Source organism: Coturnix japonica, chromosome 23, assembly GCF_054131305.1.
Source record: "Coturnix japonica strain WE chromosome 23, WE-NBRP24, whole genome shotgun sequence".
In the NCBI taxonomy this organism is placed as follows: domain Eukaryota; kingdom Metazoa; phylum Chordata; class Aves; order Galliformes; family Phasianidae; genus Coturnix; species Coturnix japonica.
Window position 1 is genome coordinate 8,258,933 of NC_140685.1, and position 23,839 is coordinate 8,282,771.

Below are 23,839 nucleotides of genomic sequence, written 5' to 3' on the forward strand. Positions count from 1 at the left end.
CACCTTTTCAGCCGTTACCTGATGGGATCACAACACACGTAGGTGGGTTCGTTCCAAATTAAAGTAATTGTTTGAAATCAGTAGCTCCAGGTTAATCTTCACCATCAAATCAAGGCACGCTTACAATTAACCACACAAACACAAAACCCTTCAGGAGCGGAGGGCACGCTGTGGTACAGCTCCCTCAGCGCTGCTCCTCGTGCCGGGGCTGCGCGGGCTCATGGCGCCCCCTGGCGGCCGCGAGGCAGAACTGCAAACACCTGGAGCACAGAGCGAGGGTTTGGAGGCGTCACTTTTAGGGCAAAAAGGGGGAAAAAAAAACCAGCTGAAGACCAACACAGTACACAGTTATTTTATTGAAATAGTTGAAAAGGCAGCAATGGAAAAATAGGTTCGATATGAGGGCGGAATTGATATTTCCTTGATTGTTAGAAAAGCTGTGTCTGAGGGTAACTGGAGCCAGGTACAGGATGCGCTGTGAACCATGCAACTAAGACTACAGCAGGTAGGCACTGTGCACTACTCGGCTCTATGTGATGCACAGCTGCCGTCAGGTGGCACCGACAGCCGTGAGCAAGTGAACAGCAGCACTTGTTGAATGATTAACATTTATAACGTACAAACGTCCTCGTCTGATCGATCAGGGATATAAAACAGCGCAGTGGAAACGAGTAAGAGCTGCACGCAGCGGGTGAAGTTGGTCTGGCAGTCGTTGAAGTTTGTGTTTCTTCCTTTGAAAAGAAATAGTTGAGTTCTGAGCAGGACGCGGTCGTACAACGTAGGAAACCAAAGGGCAGGACTTGTTCTGAAGTACATCACAGCGGGGAAGGTCGGCTGTTAGAAAGTCACAACTTGTGGTTGAGTTTGGAGTCACTTCAAATGAAGGTGAAATAAATAAGCGATCCTTGCGGAAGGACGATCCTCGGGTTGAACCTACTCTATGGACAATGAAGGTCAGCTTACAGCAGTACGTCACCGTGGGGAACGCCTGGGAGCAGCATTCTGAATGCCTGGGAAGCAATGCCATACTGCTCTCCTATGTACACGTTATTTACAACAATTCCCTTTTGGCCACTGGAGCTGGCTGTGATTCCTTCCCCTCCCCTGACCCCCCACCCCGCTCAATTTGCAATACTGCAGTTAGAACTATAATTTAAAATAATCTTATGCATGAATTACAAATATTAATAAAGTAACTCTGCATATATAAATATTTCTAGCGGAATTTAAAGCATTCAGAATGTACATAAAAGTTTATTTCCATTTGGTAGGGCCATATGTGCTTCTTCTCAGATCATCGCTGCTTTATTAATGCTTTGTACATAGCGAAACCCAGAAATGCAAAGACGGTAGCACCAAAACTTGCTCGGAGCCAAAACGTGGAGCTCTTGAGGTCCGCTTGTGTCACGTGCCTGGAATTTAACACACAGAAAAGACCCACCAGTTATTTGCAGGACGAGAATATCAGACAAGCTGTGCTCAGCAACTCTGCTTTTGGAAATGCATCACTACACTTGTCACAGACACTGAGCTTATGCTTCAGCCCTATGGATGCTTAAATGTTACTTTCATCTCTCCTTAAAGCTCAGGGCTTCATCTGCAGCCACGTAACAGCAGTAACCTCACTAACCTCAGGGCTGACACAGCTGGGGGTGGATACAGGAGGAGCCCATTAACCAGCAGTGATTTGGGAAGGCAGCCATGTTCGAGTACCAACTAACACAGAAATACAACTGGCCAGCAAATAAGTAATAATCCATAATGAGATCAAAGTCCATTGCTGCAAAACAGAACTTCTTTCAAATTAGAATCTGCAGGTTTTTTGCTCCTCCTTGCAAAGCTCTCTCCAGTCCTGTTCAATATCTACTTCTATTCCTCCTCTAAAAAGAACTTTACTGACAAGTAGCAAGTAATATTTTTCCAAAAGCTTGACCCAAAAAACCGACAGTCTGTAAATCCCCTTCTTCCCATACAGTCACAACAACGGCAGTGGAAACAGTCATCCAATACCAAGCTGAAAGCTAAGAGAAGGTGCTGGTGAAACAGGCAGTGACAATGGAGTCAACAACAAAAAAAGACAAGATCCATCAGCAGTGTGAAGTGATGGGATGGCACTAAAAGCCACGCTCTGCATGACAGCAAACAGCCAGTGGCCCAAGTCTGCAAATGCTGCGCAGTTTGTGTACATGCTCAGTTAAACACGGCCAGGCATCCTCAAAGTAGTCTCAAGTATGACAGCTTACCATAAAGCAGGAACTAAACCATTTAAGTTATCATAAAGTTACCATAAGACAGAGCACAAGAAGTTCCTAAATAATAGTAAAGAAGCTTGTTTGTTTTTAAGGCAGACCAGAACTTCACTAGCCTATGTGTTTTAGCCTGCTTTTGTCATCACAGGCTGCTCAGTGAAAACTGCAGGAATATTAAGTCCAAGGAGCATACGGGGATCATAAGCACACACTGTGCACAAGGAAACTGATGCAGCGTGAACTGCAGAGCTGTCAGTTAGAAGCTGTTTAGTGAAGCAGGAATTGTACTTACTATCGAAAAACACAACAACAGTTCAGGGTATTATTTAGTAAACATTTGCAGAACTATTATAAGCCATTCAGATAACCCGCGTACTGTAATAACACAAGCTGAAGAGCAGGCACAAATTCTCTGGTGCATTAACAGCAAAACAGTTGTTGGCCAAAAGTTACTAATCTTAGTTAAGAATATCTTGCTGGGTTATGGAACAGATCAGATCCATGAATTCCTACAAGCATTAGTTCTACAGCTGCTTTTGACAAACTCTCTGCAAACTACATGTCAGGTAGATTGCAGAGGGAAAGGGAAAAGGCAATGGCAAGGTCACCTCAGTTTGGCTGCTGTTACCTGTCTTCAAGCAAACGTGGACCAAGAGATGACTCCATGAAGATGGAATCTTCTACAAAGCTGACGGCGTGCACCTGATGCATAATACTGCTCTCCTCGTCTGCTAACAGCATGGCACCCAACTCATCTATGTGGGCTCTTAACCTTTTTACACACATGCACAGTTTGCAGTTCACAGCATGGCTCAACAGTAGTTAAGTATCTCAAATAAGAGCAAATGTCAAAACCCAAAGAACTGATTTTTTTTTTACCCATCTAACTTCTGATTCTTGTGCAGTTGTTTAAAACTTACTGCTTGGGAGAAAACAGAAATAAATAAACGGAGTTTGTATTTTTGAGGAGCAAAGTAAAACATGTGGCTTTCTGTAACAAAATGCTATTGATTTAAGGACAAGGAAAACTGTTTAAGAGACCAAGTCTCTTCCTGCCCCATCCCCAAAGCATTGGCTTCCACGTACCCACAAGATTTACATGAACTGGAGCTCCTGAAATGACTCTTAACACATCAGCCCTATGACTGACATGGTCTCATTACTGTTGATAATTCAAATCAAGACCATATTTTGTCACTACCAACAGCTTTAGCACCCGTGATTTATTTATTAGGTAAAAGACTATAAAACTCATCTTAATTTGTAATTCAGAAAACCTTATGCAAAATAAATCATTTGCATATAACAGGACGTTAATAGGTTACATGACAAGCTCAGAATATTTGTGTAACAACCCCCAAGATCAATTTGGTTAATTCAAATGCCCAACTGGTCCTATAAAAGCATCTCTTTGAAAGTGCACATCACTGTTTAAATTGCACTTGAATGCTTTTGCATTGCCCTGTGAAGTACTATCTTTCACACCCAGATTTTCTGATTCCTATCTTTAATTAGTTTTGATTTCGCACAGGTCTGTATTTAACAGTATGCAAAAAGCTTGCTGGGTATACTTCATCCTTTCAAAACCATTAATATTTTATCAGGCATTATAAAACCCTCTTTTCATGTCTAAAGGGAGAATAAATTGACCTTGATCTAAACTAAAATCTAGGCAGGGATTTGCTTTATATCCTCAAAGAAAGCAACAGTTTGAGCCCCCTGAGCATCTCAGTCCAAATATCCTAAAATTCAGTGCTTTACCCCTTCAAAAGAAATCAGATTTTTCTTACTTAAGCATTCCTGAGAATAAATTCCATTTTGCAACATCAATCCCTAACAATGATCAACTGCCATTAATTAAAGAAATATGACATAATAAACAAAGAAGACTGATGTTTGTTTCAGGCACGGGTTCTTTGCTTTGGATGTACCTGTAATGCATAAATGTTGCTCAGTACTTCATGAAAATCCTACCTCTTCAGTAAATAACATTCACATTTTATTTCAGTAGCTGTGTTTGTGGAAAATAATTTTCACCAGTGGTAGGAATTATTACTGCCTTGTTAATAAGAGAATCTGAGATTTTCACTATCTCAAAACTAGAAAAATTATCCTCCCCATGGGAAAAAGTAAATACATGTGAGACATGTATTATAATTATATATTATAATTATATATTACTGTGTGAGGAGTCCATAATCTGCTTTGTATTCTGAATTCCTGATTATTAGATACAAATTAGCTTTCAAACTTCTAACACAGACTGGTGTGTGTACTTGGTCACATAAATATTTCTACATATAAGGGGAGTCTAAATGTGGAGCCTCTGCCTCTGTCAGAAAATTCAGATTTTAATGCACATTTTGGAAAAAGATGACAGATTTTCACTCAGCCCTTTGGAGGGAGTTAAGTAACTTGTCACTTGTTGGATGTCATCTTGGAGATCCATACAGTCCTTCTTTAAGAGGCTTTAATAACTCACAAGAAGTCTGCAGCATGCACTTAGCAAGCAGTTAGCCGAGCATGCCTATCAAAGTTACACAGAAAACCAGCAAGTTCTGGGCCAATACTGACACTTTTCCCCATGTCAGCAGAAGAATCCAAAGTCTGGGGAAGTTTAATCTTAGCTATTTAAATTCAAAAACATTTTCATATAAACTACAAATGCGTTTTAAAAGCACAGTGGTCAGGCCAACATACAAGTCACGTGGCTACTCACACCAGAATTAAAAGCAAGTTAATGCAGTCAGCAAGCAGTAGCAGCCTGCTCTGACAGAATATAGGTTCTGAGTATAAAATATAAGCAACTAAACTCCCAAAACATCACACAACATACACAAGCTGCTGCAGCTTCCCTTCAGGCGTTTATTTTCCTAGGCTGCAAACCAATGCCAGCAGTTAGTTTTCCCCATGCATTAATGTGAGAAGTGCCAAGCACAACTTGTTACCTACAAAACCTTAAAAGAATGTAAAATGTCAATTTAATGTGCCCTGTCTGGAAGGAAGGCAGGGGACACAGCTTTGCAAAAGTCTGAGTATGATTTACTAAACAGCTGAGAAGAGGTGAGAAAACAATGTTATATTCTCCTAATGCTGGGGACACCCAAGTAAAGGGATAGACCTCTGCCATCAGGTTGAATGGTGATACGTTCCTACAGTTTTGAACCAATTATCTGCTTATATTACACATACTGAAAAATAAAACCTGGAATAAAACGGTCTGAGAAATCTCCCTCACTGAACAACACAATTATCACATGTAACAATTATTTTGAAATGAAGTCAGCAGAAAAGCATCACTGATACACAAGCAAAATGCAGCAAGAAAGGACTTCAAACCAAGAGAGTAAAAAAAAAAAAGCCACGTTTAAAATCCATGCTCTGGAGTTTGAGAATGGAAAAAAAGCCAAACAAAAGAGTTGATAATTAAAGAAGGGGTCAGAATGACATACACAGAAGCCTTGCTTTTAAAAAGAGGTAAAACAAGGTAGTAAGAAGAGATTAAGTGCCAGCCAGCCAAATACAAATGAACACCTAGAGGAAACAAATTAAAAATACAAAAATACTGCAGCAGTCACAAGTCTCATGCACACACGTACAGCGCTTTGAATGCAGTGCTTTCTTCCTCAAAGAACCAATGAAACGTGATCCTGGGTAGTTCAAACCAACAATTCTGTTTCAGCAGAGCAAACATCTCCAAACTGAACTTCCACATTTGTTCAACTTGCCTATAAAACCTCAGGAGAATCTTGGAGGTTTGTCCATAGAGGAGAAACTAAAGGTGGGCATGAATAGATTTTCAGCTGCATACATTCTTCCTTCAGTTGGGAATGTTCTACTGTACTGCTATATTTTTGCCTTGGGAACAGTGTTTAAGCACTACTTAGCAACAGACAACACAGGAAGGAGTCTAATTGTAAAGATTTCACGATACCTACTTCTACTATCTAGAGCCTCAGAATAGGAGGAGGTCAGAATAACTTTTGAAGAGCCTCTTTTGCCTATTTTTCACTTAACCTTTTCTAAATTTCCTGACCTAATGGTAAGCATCTACAAGATGAAAGTTAAAAAAAAATCATATAAATTAGCTACATTGGATAATCGTGCTTGATTCCAATGCTTTCTCTAGTAAAAAAACACTAAAATACTTCTAAAAAGCTAACATTTCTAAAGAAGAAAACTATCTTAACCCTCCCAAATTTATAGTTAGGTGTAAACAGCAGGGGATGACCTATCTCAGCTCCTGCATTCTTTCCTACACGTACAGTTGTTCACATAGTTAATGGTGAATAACCTGCCACTGATGAGGTAACCAGGAAGCAAATTAAAAAGACATTAGCCTGGAGGAAAACAAAACCTCAGCAATTAACACAATGACTGTAGACAAAGATTCTGGGAAATAATCCTCTGAATTCTCTTCACCTTGAATTACAGACTTCTGGGTGGTAGCAGATTCATCTATTTATTACATACTATCTAGTGACAAAGTGAGGAAAGACAGCATCCCAGAGCTTCTCAAAGAAAAGCTTCAATGCCTCCCGGCCTCCACAGTATCTCAGAGGAACAAAGTACAACCCCTAACGCAGAAATCAGGAAAACAAAACAACACAAACAAGCACAGGCCCACACCAGAGAAACATGCCACAATAGTTAAAATGTAGCAATCCATAACCATTCATAAAACAAGGATGAGACAGAGGTAGCTTCAGCCTCCATAATGTGGACTCGGGATTTCCCAGTAGCTGAATGAAGTTTTAGTCTGATAATGTGCAAAATATTTATTTTGCAAGGGATTTTTGTCTAAGGGATGGCAGCTGTAGTGATGCAGTACGTAGAGTTTCACTTACATTCATTGTACTGTCCTGAGCTAATGAAATTTTCCCTCTTCTCTAAATTCTCCCTCTGTGGTTACAAGGCATATCTCAGATTAAAGCAGTATTTCACAAAGGTACTCAGTACTGTCAATGGGCACACTGTCAGGCCTACTATGTACATGTAATTTGCATTAGAAAGGAAACACCTACTTTTGTTTGGAGCACCTACATCTGAGACCAGTAATGAGAAGTAATATGCACGGCCCAAATATACGGAGAATATGTCAGCGTATTTTAAGGCCTTTAGATAAACATGTTTACCACAGTCTGTGACTCCAGCGGACACAAAAATTGTTTGGTTTGAACTCCCATTTGCTGGGTCAAGGTGACAAGTGCTGAGCTGTTAGTAAATCACGTGTCAAAAGCAAGGTGTTCTGTAAGAAGTGTGCAGTACACGCAAGGCAAGATGTAGCACTGTTTTCAATGCTGAAAACCAGTTCTCTTTACCCACTGCTTTTTCCAAAATCTCTGCAAATGGAAATGGTTAACTGTTTGCCATTTCTTACATGTTGCATTTTGTTCAGAGGAATTGGATGTTGAAAGCTCCAGATTTTTACACAACTTACCCATTCTATGTAAACCAGACATAACAAACACACAGAAATTCTATCAGCTCCCCAAATAGCAAACTAGCAATTATAAACATGTCATATGTTACAGTGTTGCTATAGTCAAGCTGTGCCTTTTCCTACACTACTATTTAAATGTAAGTAATTTTATAATTGCTAGGAGGCACTAATTCTATTCAATAATAAACAAACCTATAGAGCCTCATGTGAGACACATTACATAGACTTACATATATTACTTGCTGTCCATTAGTAGCTCCCTGAAAAACAAAGTTCCAATTCCTCCATTGCATTCTTGTAACCACTGAGTGCCTGAGTTGACCACCAAGTTGGTAATATTTCATAGAAATCAATGGACTGAGCTCATAAGAATCAAAAGCTTTAAGTTTTAGAACTTAAAGAACCTTTAAGTTAAATAGATCAAAGCTTGACAATTTTATGACAGTTACTAGAATAAGTACCTGCCTATTCAGTGGATATGGAGTGAGAAATCTGTAGTACAGAAGGTTACCAACTGCTTTAAAAAATAATAATAAAATTAAAAAAAAGAAAACCCTTTTTATTTTAAGAGCACACCTGGTACCTAATAAATAAAGTTAAGGACCTGTTAAGAACTGCAGTGAAGAGTTTGTTCTTTACAGATTGCAGCAAGTCTGAGTTGAGGAAGTTCTGACAGATGCAAAATGTACACCTGTTGCAGGCGCACATACAGCGTAACCGGGCATGGCTGCGAAAACACACAGAAGGACAGGAGTTGAAATCTTGCTCACATAATCAGGTGCACATTAGGACTGTGCCACAACCGAGAGAGATTCAGGAATAAAAGGTACATTTGAATGAGTAAGGAGGAGAAAAAAAAATACACCAGGGAAGCAAGGGTAACACTACAGCTGTGCAGAATTTTAGGGCTAGGTGTTCCACATCTTGTACGTTTTAGCATTGCTACCATACATAGCTCTTGGTAGCAAAGCACAAATATGAATGAAAACATTTGCTGAATTTATTTATGTTTGTAAGGAAAACATCTAAAGGCTGAGTACCTCTGCACAGCAATAGATAACACCCCTTTTACAAAGGAAAGTAAGCCACATTGTCTATCAATTTGAATGCACACTTTACAGAGTGACAGTTGCCTCTTCTTTTCCCACCCTAACAAACACACATGCTTGAGAACTAAGGGAGAAGCAGGAATATTGATACAACATTTGGTCAGTGCTACATTTTTTGTGGCTTCCAGTACTCCAGCATAACAAAATAAGAGAACAAAAATTAAACACAAACTTTACAAGTCTAATTAAATTTGGTTTCAAATACATATCTTTAAAAAAATCCTAGATTTGGGGTGAAAGTGACATTAGTTCTATTTACTTTAAAGCAAATGTCAGCTGTCATACTAGACTCCATCTGCTGTAATATTTATTTAGCTCATCACTGTATTAAATGTTCCACCCACCAAAAAAAAGAGATGCAAACTAAGCTTAGCAACAGTGAGATATGCCATGAAAAAGAACACAAGCTTAAAAATATTGTATCTGAAGCATAAAAGGCATCTATGCCAAAGGTTTATTAAAAGAGAAATATCTAAAATCTGCCAGATTCATGAAGCAAACAATAAGCACCCTCAAAACAATAAGCTTCAAGCACTGCTTTGGGGGAAACTGTTATTGTCATTACTTGTAATTAATTGTGAAGTTGAACTATTTGCAAAAATGACAGCACAACCTGTATACAGTTATCTTTAAAATGCCAAGATATGAATAGTGAGATATGAAGTGATGCCTTCACAACAAGGAAGTAACAGAATTCTACATATTAATTGAACAGATATACCTGATACTGATATCAACTTTCTCCATCTGAAATCACTGGAAGGTAAACACAAGTCACTTCTGTCTCTCTCTGTTGCTAAACCTCAGTGAGGCAGTTCCATCCTGGTGGTTAACAATGGCATGCAGTGCTACTGTGAGTGATTCATGCAGTGTGAAAAACACAAATGTTTGAGTACTTACGGATACATTGCCATAGTTGTCAGTTTAACAAAGATATCCTTACTCGGCATATCAACAGTATTACAGGTAAAGGCTTGAGGTGGAGGCATTTTGTGTTTTTTGCAGAATTCAGCCGGAGAAATACTATATTCCTGTCTAACTTCATGCAAGTCAGACTTTGCAGCTACCACTAAGCATGGTATTCTGCTATCCATGAAGTGTTGCTGCAAATTTAAAGAAAAAACAAGAGACATTATACGATTTGTACAGTCCAGGAAATCCTAAGTGTCAGTGGCTGTAGCACAGAAAGACTGTACTGAAATCAGGCACTTCTAGAAGCAGAATATTTTATATAGATCTCAGTTTTGCATGAATAGCAAAAAGGCATTTTTAGATAATTTATACATGTGTGTGTATGTGCGTTCCATGACAACACGTATGTGTATATGTATATATGCACATATGCATATTCATACTCATGAAAAGAAAAAAATACACAAACCTTAAAAATCCTGACACAGTACTCAAAGGACTTAGGGTTACTGACATCATATACCAGGCAGACAACATCACATATGGTTTCAGCATCAGTCAAAAATTCTGAGTCACTGACATCATGTAGCTGGAAAAAACAAGCAGTGGGAAAGGGAGAAAAGCTTTGTTATTACGTGCTTAAAGGAATTGTATAACTTTATTTTTCTTGTTACAGCTCATTGTTATGCATCCTTAAAACTACAGTGGAGTGAGCCATTAATGAAAGTATTTCAGCCACTGAAGATCAACTATAGCCATCCTAATCAACCCACCTGACAGATCTGTACTTTCTAAACAGGTAGGATGGCTTAACGAAGTGTGGACAAGTAGGAAGAAGAGACATTAAGACAGAAATTCCTTGTATTTGTCTGCAGGCTTTTAAATAGTTCACTGAAATTTAAGATTACCTAGTCTCATGTACGCAATAATGAGGCAGTCTTACCAGCAAGTATTTTTCTTGTCCATACACATAGACTGTGTTTATGGCGTAGTACGATTTGTGTTCTGCACGTATTTGCCTTTGTCTCTAAAAACGCAGAATTTCATGTTAGATCACAGCAACTTTCACCTTCCAAGTACATTTGAACAGCTCTTTTATTCCATTGGTTAATGAATGAAAATTATGGTCATCTGTGGTTTATTTCTGCAAGTACATGCATGGCTGATATACAAGTAAATATGCAATACCCATTTGTCTATCTGCTACTGTTAAAAAATTAAAAATTCATAATCTCCAAATTCAGTAGCAATGAGTACAATTCTAACGTTGACTGAATTTTGTTGTCTAAACTGAACTTAAATAAAAAAATTAGCATATGAGTATAAGCAAGAGCTTTCTTACCATTAGATTTCTTCCAAGAAGAGCCTGAAGGACTCCACTTTTCCCACAGCCTTTCATTCCAACAACATTGCATCGGAAAACATTTCTCTGAGTCTGCTTTTTCTGGAGATCTATCTTTTTATCTCTTGTTACTTTTGAAGACAAAGAATATTTTTTTTCAAAAGATGCATATGAATGTTTGTATAAACACATCAACTAATTGCCCATTTACATCACTAAACATTATCTCTCAAAAGTATTAAATCAAGAGTTTGACTTTAGCAGAAATTAAGAGTGGAAGAAGACAGGATACTTATTTAAGAAATTTACTCTTGAGCAGATTTCTTAGGTTTAAATTCCTAAATTTAAATGAATCCATTTCTTTTTAATTACCTGTAATTGCTGATGCTTGCGATTCTTGTTCTGCAAGTATTGAGTAGCCTAAATAACCCAGGTACTCCAGGCAACGCTGTACATCTAAGTATGTGGTTAGTCTAGCAGAGGGGACAAAAAGGAGTTTCAAAATTGTTAGATTCGATGGAACCAATTCTATGAAGTAATGAAACAATCTTATCATACTCAAAGTTCTTGACCACCACAATGCAATGGAGCACACTTACGTCCACTGAGAGAGAAACCCCTGGTAGGTAATCCATCCCCTTTCATTTGTACAAACAGTGTTGTTAACATCAGGCCCCCAGGGCATATAAGGAAAGACTTTGAACAAATCTTTCAGTTCATCAGGAGACAAAGCACAATCTCTATCCTGAAAACAAGAATATGATATCAGAATACTTAGTTCACACCTATTCTGAAGCAATGCATTTTTGCTGTACAGTTGCAAAGTTTAATAAATGATCTACCAGAAAAAAAAACAACAGCTTTTTCTCTCTCAATGTCTTATTTTCTTGATTTAAATCAAGACTAAATATACAAGAAATTTAAAATCAAAAAACAAAACAACTTCAGTCTGTTATTTGAGTTGAGGGTAATAGTTGTACCACCAGTTTTTACCATATGGTTTATACCATTAACAGTTTCTGAATGAAATGACAAAAACATACTTTCTGTTTATAAAACTGCTAGCAAGGTCAGTACACACACTCAAATTACAACCTTACCAAATCATGCTTATCAAAAATGCTTTGAAGAAACAAGTATGCATGATGATTTAATTCTGTCGTGCAGTCTGGAGGAATTTTCAGCCTATTTACCAAAAACAAAAACAGGAAATGTTAAGTAACTCTGCAAAATACAGAATGCTTTAATTCAAAATAACAAATTTCACAGTGTAGCATTTAGTATTTGGTCTTTGCATTCCATTTTCATAATCTCTAAGGAGATCAAAGGTCCATATTTGTTTTTAGGAATGCTAAAAGTACAAGTGGCTGCATTTATATTACACTACATTCAGTCAGTGTTGTATGAGGAAGAAAAGAAAGCTCAAATAGGCAATACTTACAGAGGAAACAAGTACTCTGGGGTAAGCTCCAAGTCATCATCATATCCAAAGCGACGCAGAACAGTCCATGTTGTTTCATGCCTTCCTCGCTGAATGAAAAGTGTGTGCAGAAAAAGAAAACCTAAAATCAAAAGAAAAAAATTCTAAGGCCCTCCATCAGCTCTTGGTAGTTTTATAGTAACAGTCCGAAAACAAGGAATGCAGTGTTGACTTTAAACCAAACATGTAATATTACGTAATGATCTGTACAGACTGTGGGTTCAAATCATGTTATTTGTAAATTTTTCAAACAACTTTTTTCACTTGGTTATAGAATAACTCAGCTGCATAAAAATAAAAACAACGCTATTTGCAAAAGTTCAAAACAGGAACACTTAGCAGGAAGCCAGGCAAGCAGCCTCAAGGAAGAATGTCTTTAATTTTTCTCCATATAAAAAACCAAAAAAGAGTAGGATTTTGATTTTGCACTTTCCAGAGCTTAAAGAACACTGAGATTTCACTGCTTAGTAAGGCTATGTATTACGATACCCTCCCTCTCTTTACAGTCTCTCACTAGTTTTATCACATGTAAGCTCCACAAGCAAAGGGGACACAATGATGCTTAGAAAACATTTTTTCTCCTTTCATTTCTGCCATATGCTCTGTGCAAATCTGTAAAACATAGTGTTTAAAATTCTGACAGAAACCACACCTTGCTGACAAGCCAGTAAGCCTAGAGAAAAGCTGCAAAATTATCTAGGAGGATATCTCCTCTGAATCACTGCAGTTATTTTGGACACTTGGATTCTGAATTTCTGTAACAAAAATAAAGCATATTTTTACCCACGTCCATCACTCCAGAGTTTAATCACTCTTTGATATTATACTGAGACTATGCTCAGCCCTTTTCTAAAAGAATCAAAGTAAAGATCAAATTCCCAAAGACTTGCCTTTTTTTTTTTTTTTAACATTAGATGACTATCAACTTTATAAGACAGTCACCCAGAGTTAAATAAGCCTTACCTTTTAAAGTTAATCCATTGTCTGCAACTCCATCGCTTACATTTTTCCTAACTACATTCTTTACATCTTCCAAAGCTTGAGGAGCCAACGGTGTATTAAAACAAATTCTCTAACAAAAACCAAGAGAACATGTTAGGACCGTTTGTTTTTTTTTTTGCATTTTGCTATAGAACTAAAGCTTGAACTATGGTTAGAAATAAAATCAACACTATTTCAATTTTCATAAATATGCTCCTTTATGTCAGACCTGAAACTTCTAATTTTCAGGTTTGATTTCCTTGTGGTTCACTTTCCTACTGTTCCCTGAAAAACAAACGCTTGCTTTTCTAGTATTATAGGAGTTTAATCATTAAACACAGTGAAAAGAGAAGCAAAACAATCACCTGAAAGAAGTTGAGCTCTGCATCATTGAGAGTACCATCATTATCCTGATCAGAAATTCTAAAAATGCGAGTGAGTGCTTTAATGCAGGCAGGTTTCATCTAAGGAATAAAACAAAGTTCAGTATCTTTCTAGGTCTGAATGTAAGACGTACATTGAATGACACCAGGCAGCTCAAACACATTACAATAAATACTAGCCTTCATTCTACTTATTTTTTTCAATTAGACATTCACACAGGCACAAAAATACGTGGAAACAAAACTGTGACCTAGAAAATTAATATGCAAAAATTTAAAGCAGTCATTGCATAATAAATGTCTTTCTATTCGATTATTCAAGATGAAGGTGGCAAAACTTGATTTAAAAATACGTTCTTTAAGTTCAGTCATAATGCTACACAAAGTTTTTGGTGTAGAAAGGCCTGGCTGTCCCAGCGCCCCACAAAAACAAATAGCTCTAGAACTACAGCCTATTCTTTCTAAGTAAGCCAACTATCTACATTCATCATTTCAACTAAGCCTTCAGAAAGCTTCAAACAGCAAACACTGTAAATCTTCAGAGTTTATTAATCTACCAGGCAAAGCTCTGACCACATGGACTACCACTAACTATGACAAAAGAACTGCTGGGATACCTTCCACGTGAAGGAAAACAGACAGTGGTATTTCTCTCCCAGCAACTAGTGTGATGACGGACTCTTCTCTTCATAGAGGTCACAGATATTGCATAGAGATTGGTTTTCAAAAACAAAAAATATTTCAGCACAGCAATTTTATCACATTACTAACACATACAGACCCTGATGGAAGAAATCAAATGAGAGTTATTCTCTCATCCTCAACAAAGTATTTCTGACTGAGACAACTTTCCTACTGCCCAGTAATGCAAGAGGGTGGGGATTAAGTTTGTAATTTATTTATAATTGATCATGAAATTGATGTGTTAAAAAAACAACAACCATACTCCTCATTAAATGCTAACTACCTACAGTATTTTCAAACAGCCACATCACTTGTTTTTGATCCCTTTTGCCAGAGCCTCACAAGATGCTCAAAAACCTTCCTTCCCTTAAATTAGGGTAAGACTGGAACACATTCCCTAAAACAAATGGAATTGTTGTGTAACAAGCGTCTAAAGGAGAAATGAACTGAATGCGTGAGTTTTTTTCACCATTTCTTTTGACTTAAAGCCAAAATCTTATCATATAACCAAAGCCTATCATTTTACTGATCAGCTCAGATGGAAAACAAAAACCTTTCTTCTTTGTTTTACATAAAGAAAGATGGAATTAACAAAACACAAAGCAGTAACCAGGTCTAATGTCTGACATTTGGGGGAGGACAAGCAAGAGAAAGGGGAGAGAAAATAAAAAACACTTCAAAATTCACTGAAAAGAATAAAACAGCAGTCAACTTTTTCCCCTATGTTATTTATTTATCAATTTAAGTATAAATACCTCTTTCTCCTCTGGGCAATAAAGAGGACCTGTAGGATGCAGAACAGCTTTCTGTGCATAATAGAATAGTTCAGATATATTCTTCAAGTTTTTAGCTGAACACTGAAAGAGAAATTCTTAAGGTTCATTTGATAGTTTTGGACCATCTGGTGATCTACGTTGAAGCCTACGTAAGAATCAAGCTTTTAAAGTGAGGATAATTATTCTATTTCTAATAAGTATTTATCTTGAACAACAACAACAACAAAAAAATCACTATTTGTATTAAAATGCTACCATATATGTTAGGCAAGAAGGTATTTTTTGGTACTCATTCCACCATCATATAGGATTACATACCTCTACACATGTTTCTATCTCTGTGTATTGATTCATAATGGGAAGAATGGTTTCCATACTGCTGTACTCCACTAGATCAGACTTGTTTCCAACTAATATAAGAGGCAGCCTGAAAAAAAAAAAAGAAAAAAAAAAAGATTAAGAGCTTTAAAAACACAGAGATAGAAATAGCTATCTTAATTTAGCATTCTACCTCCCACCAAAAGCCATTATATTATTTTCATGACGTAACTAAGTAGCATTGATAGCCAGTAGGCAAAATGAGATGACAGTAGTAAATTAATCTGAAATGCGATTAAACAGAAATGTACTGATTGTTGTTCCTTCAAAAAACCCCACACTGTTAAACACCAACCATATTACTATTATAAAAAACAGCATCGGTAGAAAACATTTACAGACCATGCAGTCAAAAAGAGTTACATCATTGCAAACACAGACACACCTGGTAAAAGCTGCCAATGCAATTCAAGATAAATAGCTTTGCTGAAACGTACAACAGACCTACATACTTTAAATCTCTTGTTGCTTGAACTTCTTACATCAACTTTTAAGCTTAGAATTTGATTTTCTTAATTAATATCCTCAACACTGTCCACTGATACCCATCGATGTGAAGCCTAGTTCACACTTCTTATCTTTATTTATGCACCTGCTATCTTTATCTGTCCTTTCATTGATGAGAGGAATCCATCGACTTGTTACCTGAAGTGAGGTTAAAAAAAGAAAAACACAAAAAATAGAGTTTTAAATTTAATCTGATGTACCTGTGCACAAACTTGACTATAAATGCTACCTCTTTCCCAAGAAGTCACATATTTACCCTCAAAATATATATATATATATCCTGGAGTTGTTTAACGAGCAACCTTTAAGATGACTGAAAGGACTGAAAACCCACATACTAAAATGGGCCAGAAGCAAACGAATGCACAAGTGTACTTTATTAACAAATTGACCTCAAACACTGTCCTACGCATTTTTAAAGGTCTAACACAGTTTTCACCACACCTAAAAATTAACACTCACATCAAGCAATGATTAGATAAAATGCATGAGCATACCTTATCAATGGAATTCTTGTTGTTAACAGCATATACTATACAAATCACATTCGCCTAGAATGAAGAAAAGATACGGAAATTCACTGTTCAGAATTTTTGGAGAAACAAAGATTAAAAACATAACAAAGAAAAAGAGCACTTACAACATTAGTCAAAAACTGCATCTCTGACTCGTTAAAGGAATTTGTAGAAACTGTCAAACAACAGTTGAAAACTTTATTTTTCCCTTTTGTTTCCTTTACTTCAAAAGGCAACTTGTCAATTCCTTGGACCTCTGATTAAGAGCTACTCAGTTCTGACCTGTCAGCTGAAGTACAAAGCCTAAGCTCAGTTCATCTAAACAGTAGTAGTACCCACTCTTCTCATTTAGAACAAAGGCTACCACAGCTCAAGGCTCCAAACAATACTAAATGAAATGCCAAGAAATAGCAAGAACATTTTTCTAGCACTAGAAAAATTAAATGGAAAACATTTCTTTAAAGGTAGATTTTCTACTAAACATTAAAATACACTCACCTGTGAGATTTCATGATAAAGCTGTTCATCATTTTGTTCTGCTTCTGCAATTGAACAGAGCAAGATGATCATTAATACTAACAATTTTTGCTAAGAACACTGAACACCAAGAAACTAAATAGAATATTTCACAATGCCCATAAGACAGCCTTGTTATTTAAATGGCTTTTTACAAAACGCACCAGGAATTGTTTCTACCATAATGAAAAAGATCCACCAACTCGTAAGGCGGAAACAGCCTGTTGCACAGAAGGCAGATGTTTTAAAGAGGAATCCTTACATCTGTAGACAGGTTCTCTCTCGAACAAGTCAGTTTGCATTCCCTACTTTTATCAACAGCCCATTATTGGACAGCAAGTAGCACCATCTGTGCTACCTCTACCACAATATACAACACATTATTGTGGAGCCAATGAATATTTTCACTAAGAGCAAGCAGGGCAAGCCATCATCATCTGATTTAGTTTTATCTCAGGAGTTGCTATTTTAATCTAGTCTTTCCCTACACTTAAATCTGGTCCCATAGCAGTATGACTGCTGACAGGCCACCGAGGTCGATAAACAATTCCATACCAACTCTAATTGTACTGCATGGTTTTTACCCGAATAATCCACTATGTGGGTTGGCACTCTTTCAGGGGTGACATCAGCCGGAATGGTGATTTCTTCAGCACGTGGTGGAACCTTGGGGTGTAAAGAAAAAGCCTTTGAAAGTTAATCATTGAAAACTTAAGATTGCTAAGACAGTGGAACACAACCATACTCCTGACAATCAGTTATAATCAGTTATCTTTAAGAGCCTACTTGTAGTTCAAGCACTTGGATTCTTGAGATGTTTGAAACTCAGTGCTACTTCCCTGCTCCTCCATAGTCTGCTTACTGGATAAGGCAGATGTTGCATTTTATATAAGTGACACTTTTCTCTCAACAGAAAAACATAACTAAACTATGCAGAAAAAAAGTTGAGAAGAGAATGGAGGGCTATTATTCATTAAGCACAATTACAAACAACCTGTCAAAGAATGGCCCCCTGAACATTTTAAGAGCAAGCAGTAACTAGAGCTCGTTTTTACCTGCAAGCTTGGGAACTACATTGAGCTATGTAAACAATCTGATCCTGACTCATGAACTGTGGTAACCTAATAATTTGCATTAAACACGCCACATAGTTTCAAAGAACAGCACATGATGTCTATTCTAAGACTTGTGATCAGGAGAAATAAACATTTGAGTTTATATGTAAAAAGCTCAACTATTCACAGCGGTTGCAGTTCTTTTCGTGGTATAAAGAACTACTCGCTGATTCTTTTAAAGTAATAAAGTACAGAAGTAGTTTTATTTTGGAAGGAAGTTTTCTGGTTGTTTTTTGTTTTGTTTTTTTTCTTGCACTCTGCCAAAGCTGGAAAAACATTCTTCAAAAATAGAAATGCAAGACCTTGTGCAGTAAAAAAAATGGCTAAGTGTAAGTGTATAAGTGATACATCAACTTTTTACTTCCTCATTCTCATTCATTCTTCTGTTCACTTATTCTTCTCTTTAAATAAAACAGCTCTTCAACCAACAAACCAAACCAGCACATGCCACAAGTTATGGCCAGATTCAACTGCTGACAACAACCAACATTTCTCTGCTATTAAAAACCTTAATTGGGTATTTGAAAAAACAAGAAAGCAACTTAGATAAAATCTAATTTCCTAATCATCACAAAGAGATACATTGAAACCAACCCAGATCGCTTTTCAGAAGTCACTAGTGAAGTTTCAGACTTCATTTTTGTTATGAACAGAGAGCATTATTTTAAAGCAGAACCCTTAGCTTGCTCTCTAAAGTAGAAATAAAATAAAGAAAACAAAGGACACTCTACCTCTTCTGGAAATTCCTCACTGACAAGAGACATAATTAGCGATGTCTTCCCAACTCTGGCTACAAGAGAATTAAAAAACAGAGATTAGATAATCTGGTTATGTTACACTTAATAGTTCCATCCCACCAGAAAAGGAAGGGTTTTAAAAACACTTTCTCACTGACCACATTAAAGGCTCTTTATCTGCTGTTTAACCATATTTAAAGTTGATAGCAGTAGCTTTCTCAGAATCCTTCAGTGGTAAAACATTTGATTCTGTCACAATTCTGCATTTCATCCAGAAGGGAATCAAATCCTGTCCATCTTACACAACAGAATTAGCAGGTTTTAACCTTAAGACAGAATATTTAAAGAGGGATATATATATATATATATATATATATATATATAAATATATCAGTGTTCCTAACAAAAAATCTCACCAAATGACACAAGTATATAATCCTTAGAATGAGACGAAGAAGAAGCCACTAAATTAAGAGTAATTTGTTTCCACGCAGAAAGTAGCACTGTGGAACTGATGATCCAGTCAAAGTAAAATCAACTTATCCAAACCTATTTTTGGTACAGTAACAAAGGGCCTTCTGATATACAGAAATAGAAACTTCTCTTCTACATGGTATGTTTAAGAGTAGTTATTATGAAAGTATGAAAAGCAAAGAAAAGGTTACTGTCCATAGGGAAACTTTTCCTTACTGAGAACAGACAAATCTCCCTCTGTGGTATTAACTGGAGAGCACTAAGATGAAGGGTTCTAAATGGCAAGATGGTTGTTTTTGCATCATGGATACTAATAACAGCTAAAACAAGAACTTACACTACCAGGTGTCGTCCTGCACAAGCCATACCTCAAGCTTCATCCTGACAGGACCTTAAGGGCTTTAAAATCCCCCATGTTTCCTCAGATAAATACCTTCCTGATAAGCAAATAAAGTTATTATATATATATATATATATATATATATATATATATATATATATATGTAATTACTGAAAATACTGGAGCATATTCTGCATCCAACCAAACCAGCTTCTGTTTGAAATGCAGTAAAGCATCTTGGCTTTGAGAAAATCAGATTCATTTTCTTAATTTGATGCGACTGAAAATAGAAGGCTATGGACCTCGTGTTAAGAAAAACACTCTGAGTACAAGCTTCTGATAGACGTGAAGTGTTCTAGAGTTGTTTCTGTTAAGACCCATAAGTTCAAGAGAAGAGATTCGGTTTATTTTGCTTGAATCTGGGTCAGCCACCCATCTTTCCCATTCTGTTTATAGTCTTAGAAGTATCAGCCTAAACAATATTGGCTGAGGAAAACAGCACTTTATAATGATTAATTGGTCTTCTTTTCCTCACATATAGAAGGCTTTTAGTACACGCTGTACAGGAATAAAATGTTGGATGCGTTCTGAAAATCACAGGCTATTAAAAATTGATGCTCACACCCTGAGTACTAGGACCAAAACAACCTTAAATCCAAAAAGACCACTGCTAGGGTTGGAAAAAAACTCTGTTTTGGAACAGGCTTACAACAGAAAGTCTTGGTTTGATATTTCAGAGTCTGAATCTGCCAGACTGCGTCCATTATCTGGCAGGCATTGCATAGGCTGGATAGACTTGTTTCAGGCAATAAGTATATATAAAAGACATGCATACAACACAGCACCAGTCGTTCAACTTGCACTATTACTAGAAAAACAGACGTATTCTATAGATGCACTATGCAGGCAGTATTTTAAAAACTCTTAACCCAAATGATTTTGCACATTTTTCCTCCATTTTTCACTAAGTTATCTTTATACACACAAAACCGTTCCATTAAGCAAAGGCTCAGTCTGACTCTAAACAGCACGATCTGTGAGTCAGCTCTCACTCTGTCCAATATAAATCTAAATTCACACCCTCAGCTCATTGCCCAAGGAAGTAGATTTCACGTATGTGTTCTGAGGAGGAATTGAGCCGTGTCTTCTGAACACTGTGAAATAAACCAAGCCCTGTAAAAGCAGACAGACTTCAAGAGCTGACCTGCACAGTGTTATCCCCACGAGGACTCCGTGCCAAAGAAGTGATGGACAGTGTCAGCACAGGCAGTCAGCCCACACACGGGGCACTGCAGGGGCTGTACTATGTATGTACACCAGGCATTCTGTTCTAAGGAAGGCTTTGCTAGCCGCACTATATTCTTAGTGTAATTAGGCAATTCTAATAACGGCACTTGGTAATTACGTGGTACTCTTTCCTCGTGAAGAACTTCGGAGCGCTTTACAAGCCGACAAGAGGCAGCGCCAGCGGCACCGCTCCCCTCATTGCGGAGCTGCAGCCCGGCCGCTTATTTGGGCTCCTCCATGTGAGCGTAGGGCCGGAGTTTCAGGGCCGCACCGAGAAGCGGAGCCCCGCTGGAACTGCGCCGCGCACCCAAGGTCACCCCAGGCGGCGGCAGACGCCGGGCTCCGTGTGCCAGCCCCAGCCCCAGCCCGCAGCCCGTCCCGCCGCCCGCAGCGCATCTGCCCCAGCGGCGATCTCGCTTCCCAGACTCCTGGATCGAGGGAGCGAAGCTGGGCGGGCAAGACGAGGCCGGGACGGGACGAGGCCGCTCGCGGGTCGCACAGCTCAGCCCTGTTCCTCACGCCAACTCCGACACAAACTTCTGCGCGCCCGGCGCCCCGCGGAACCTCCGGCTCCGTCCGCTCCGGCCCCGGGCGCGATGAGGCCGCGGCACTTGGAGCACACGGGGCCGGGCCCGGCGCCCCGACACGGGGCGACCCGCACAGCGCTAAAGCGCCGCACCGAGCTCTGACAGGCGCTCGGCCTCACCCCGGCGGCCCCCGCCCCGCTCCCGGGCCGGCCCCTCCCGCACTCACGTTCTCCCACCAGCAGGATCCTCACGTCCTTCTTCATGGCCCCGCTGCCCGGCCCCGCCGCGGGCCGCTCACATCGGGCTCACCGGGGGGAAGCGGAGCCGCCGCGGCCTGCGCGCCCCTCACACCGCGACCCCGGAGCGCCGCACCCCCGGCAGCGGGCGGCTACGGCGGCCTGCGAGGGACAGCGGCTGGGGGCACGCAGTGCGCCTGCGCCAGCGCTTCCCGCGCCCGACCATTGCGCGCCACCCTGAGGCGAGCTGCCTCAGGACAAAATGTGTGGTGATTTCTGAACAAAATGCAGCAAATTGCTGCTCCTGGGCACTGCAGCGTGAGCTACGTATAGGAAACCAGAGCTGCCCAGTTTGTACTCACATTCTGACGCTTCATTATATATATATATTTTTTCCTTAGTTTGGGCTTTGATATCCGCGAGTTTGTTCATTTTGTCTCAGAGCTGAAGTCTCCTCAGTGTCAAGTTGCTTTGCCCTCCCGTTCAATGAACACCGGTGTATTTTTCTCATCTTTCATACAACATAAATCTGTAGTAATACAGCTTCTGATCTGAGATGTACATTCCTGAAAGGCAGAAAACACAGAGATCTGTTTTTTGTTGGAAAAGAAGCCAAGTTCAGTACAAGAGTTTACTGTCCCATCTCACGTGCTCTTTGACTGACCAGAAACACATAGATATATTCAAAGGAATTAAATGCATTTGATGTGGAACAAACTAATTGCAGGTAATGAAGCACAAGAGGTTCCCTTGTTTTCCTGAGATCCTTTCTCAAGATGCTGATGTCCTCTTCAGTCAATTCCAGTTGCTTGGAGATGTTTTGTATCCATTCCTTCTTTAAGGTGACATATTTAATCGCTTATCTTTGTGATCCTCAGAGAAAACATGACTAGATTAAACAGTGGGATAATAAAAGCCCTTACATGATTGATGGTTAAGCACTGAGCTGGTGGACACAACAGGGTGAATAATCACAGCGAAGTTCATATTCAGCAGCCCCGAGCTGTATATTTAAATATATTTATGAGTTTAAGCTCTTTGCAGGACTGCAGAGACTAAGGCTTTTCAGATACGTAGTGTTAAAGTAATGAAAGACAGTAACCAGACTTTGCTCATTTCCAACAATGTTTGAGAGTTATTGTAAGCAGACAGTGAACCAGTCCCATTTTGTGTCATTCAACTGGGTGGAGCTGTGGCACTATACAATGGTCTTATGTTTCATTTCAGGAGCCTCCTGTGCAATGTTCATGCAGCAAATAACACCACAGAAGTGGTTCATGAAAAGAAGAGGGAAAGAACTGATGGTGACTGAAATACCAAACAACCGCCCTCCAGGATGCTCAGTGCTCAAGGCTACGTGATGAGATGGTATTAACCTCCTGCAAAGGATGAAATGCGCTGGGATTACATCATTTGCTCATTGCAGATTTTATGAAGAATAAAAAGAGCAAAGGAACAGCAACGGAAAGAACAGCAGAGAGATGAGAAAAAAGGAAAGAGGTAAGGAAAGATTTACGGATGTTTTAGGTTTAGAGCCCTCTAAGCATCCTCTCATGGCAGTTCACCAGAGTGGTCAGCTCCTGGTTGGCTGTACTTGGTAATGCAGGACTGGCAGAAGCTATGGGTGCAGCCCATGATCCACATGGGGCCTATGAAGTAGTTCAGGCAGCAGCTGCAGCTTAGTTCCACCTCTGCCTGCAGCCACTTGAAGTCGACAGCAGCAGCCACAGTGCGGTTTCGTTTCCCACAAGCCCTGTGCTGCTGCTGTGTGTGGGGTGCAGGGAGCCACAGCTTAGGAGGAGCTGTTGTGCAGCCCTGAGGTGCTGTGCCCTGCAAGCCAGCCTGCAG

General features: G+C 39.0%; 1 protein-coding gene across 16 annotated transcripts; it reads right to left on the bottom strand.

The window, feature by feature from the left end:
- Nucleotides 1-336: 336 nt before the first annotated feature.
- RHOT1 (ras homolog family member T1) lies at nt 337-22,137 on the bottom strand. Of its 16 annotated transcripts, none has more exons than XM_032448318.2 (21): nt 21,982-22,137; nt 19,122-19,176; nt 17,860-17,941; nt 17,258-17,301; nt 16,742-16,795; nt 16,330-16,382; nt 15,678-15,786; nt 15,339-15,440; nt 13,882-13,980; nt 13,499-13,607; nt 12,497-12,617; nt 12,156-12,240; nt 11,655-11,800; nt 11,428-11,528; nt 11,056-11,186; nt 10,657-10,740; nt 10,183-10,302; nt 9,702-9,904; nt 8,297-8,419; nt 2,878-3,021; nt 337-1,412 (listed from the first exon to the last, which is right to left on the bottom strand). In XM_032448318.2, the coding sequence occupies exons 2-21, from the start codon at nt 19,152-19,154 to the stop codon at nt 1,295-1,297; spliced, it is 2,061 nt and encodes a 686-aa protein (XP_032304209.1). In that variant the 5' UTR covers nt 19,155-19,176; nt 21,982-22,137; the 3' UTR covers nt 337-1,294. The 16 variants fall into 16 exon arrangements, with proteins under 16 accessions (XP_032304209.1, XP_015735099.1, XP_085379195.1 ...); XM_015879613.3 differs by having other exon boundaries at nt 19,122-19,180; XM_085523069.1 differs by lacking the exon at nt 2,878-3,021.
- Nucleotides 22,138-23,839: the final 1,702 nt, after the last annotated feature.

Coding starts and splice junctions, on each gene's coding strand:
- RHOT1 (XM_015879613.3), bottom strand. CDS start 22,018: ATGAAGAAGGACGTGAGGATCCTGCTGGTGGGAGAAC. Junction 15,787..16,329: donor AGGACAGATAAAGATAGCAG/GTGCATAAATAA, acceptor TTTTTTTTTCAG/GCTGCCTCTTATATTAGTTG. Junction 10,303..10,656: donor GACAAGAAAAATACTTGCTG/GTAAGACTGCCT, acceptor TGTTTTTTCCAG/CTACATGATGTCAGTGACTC.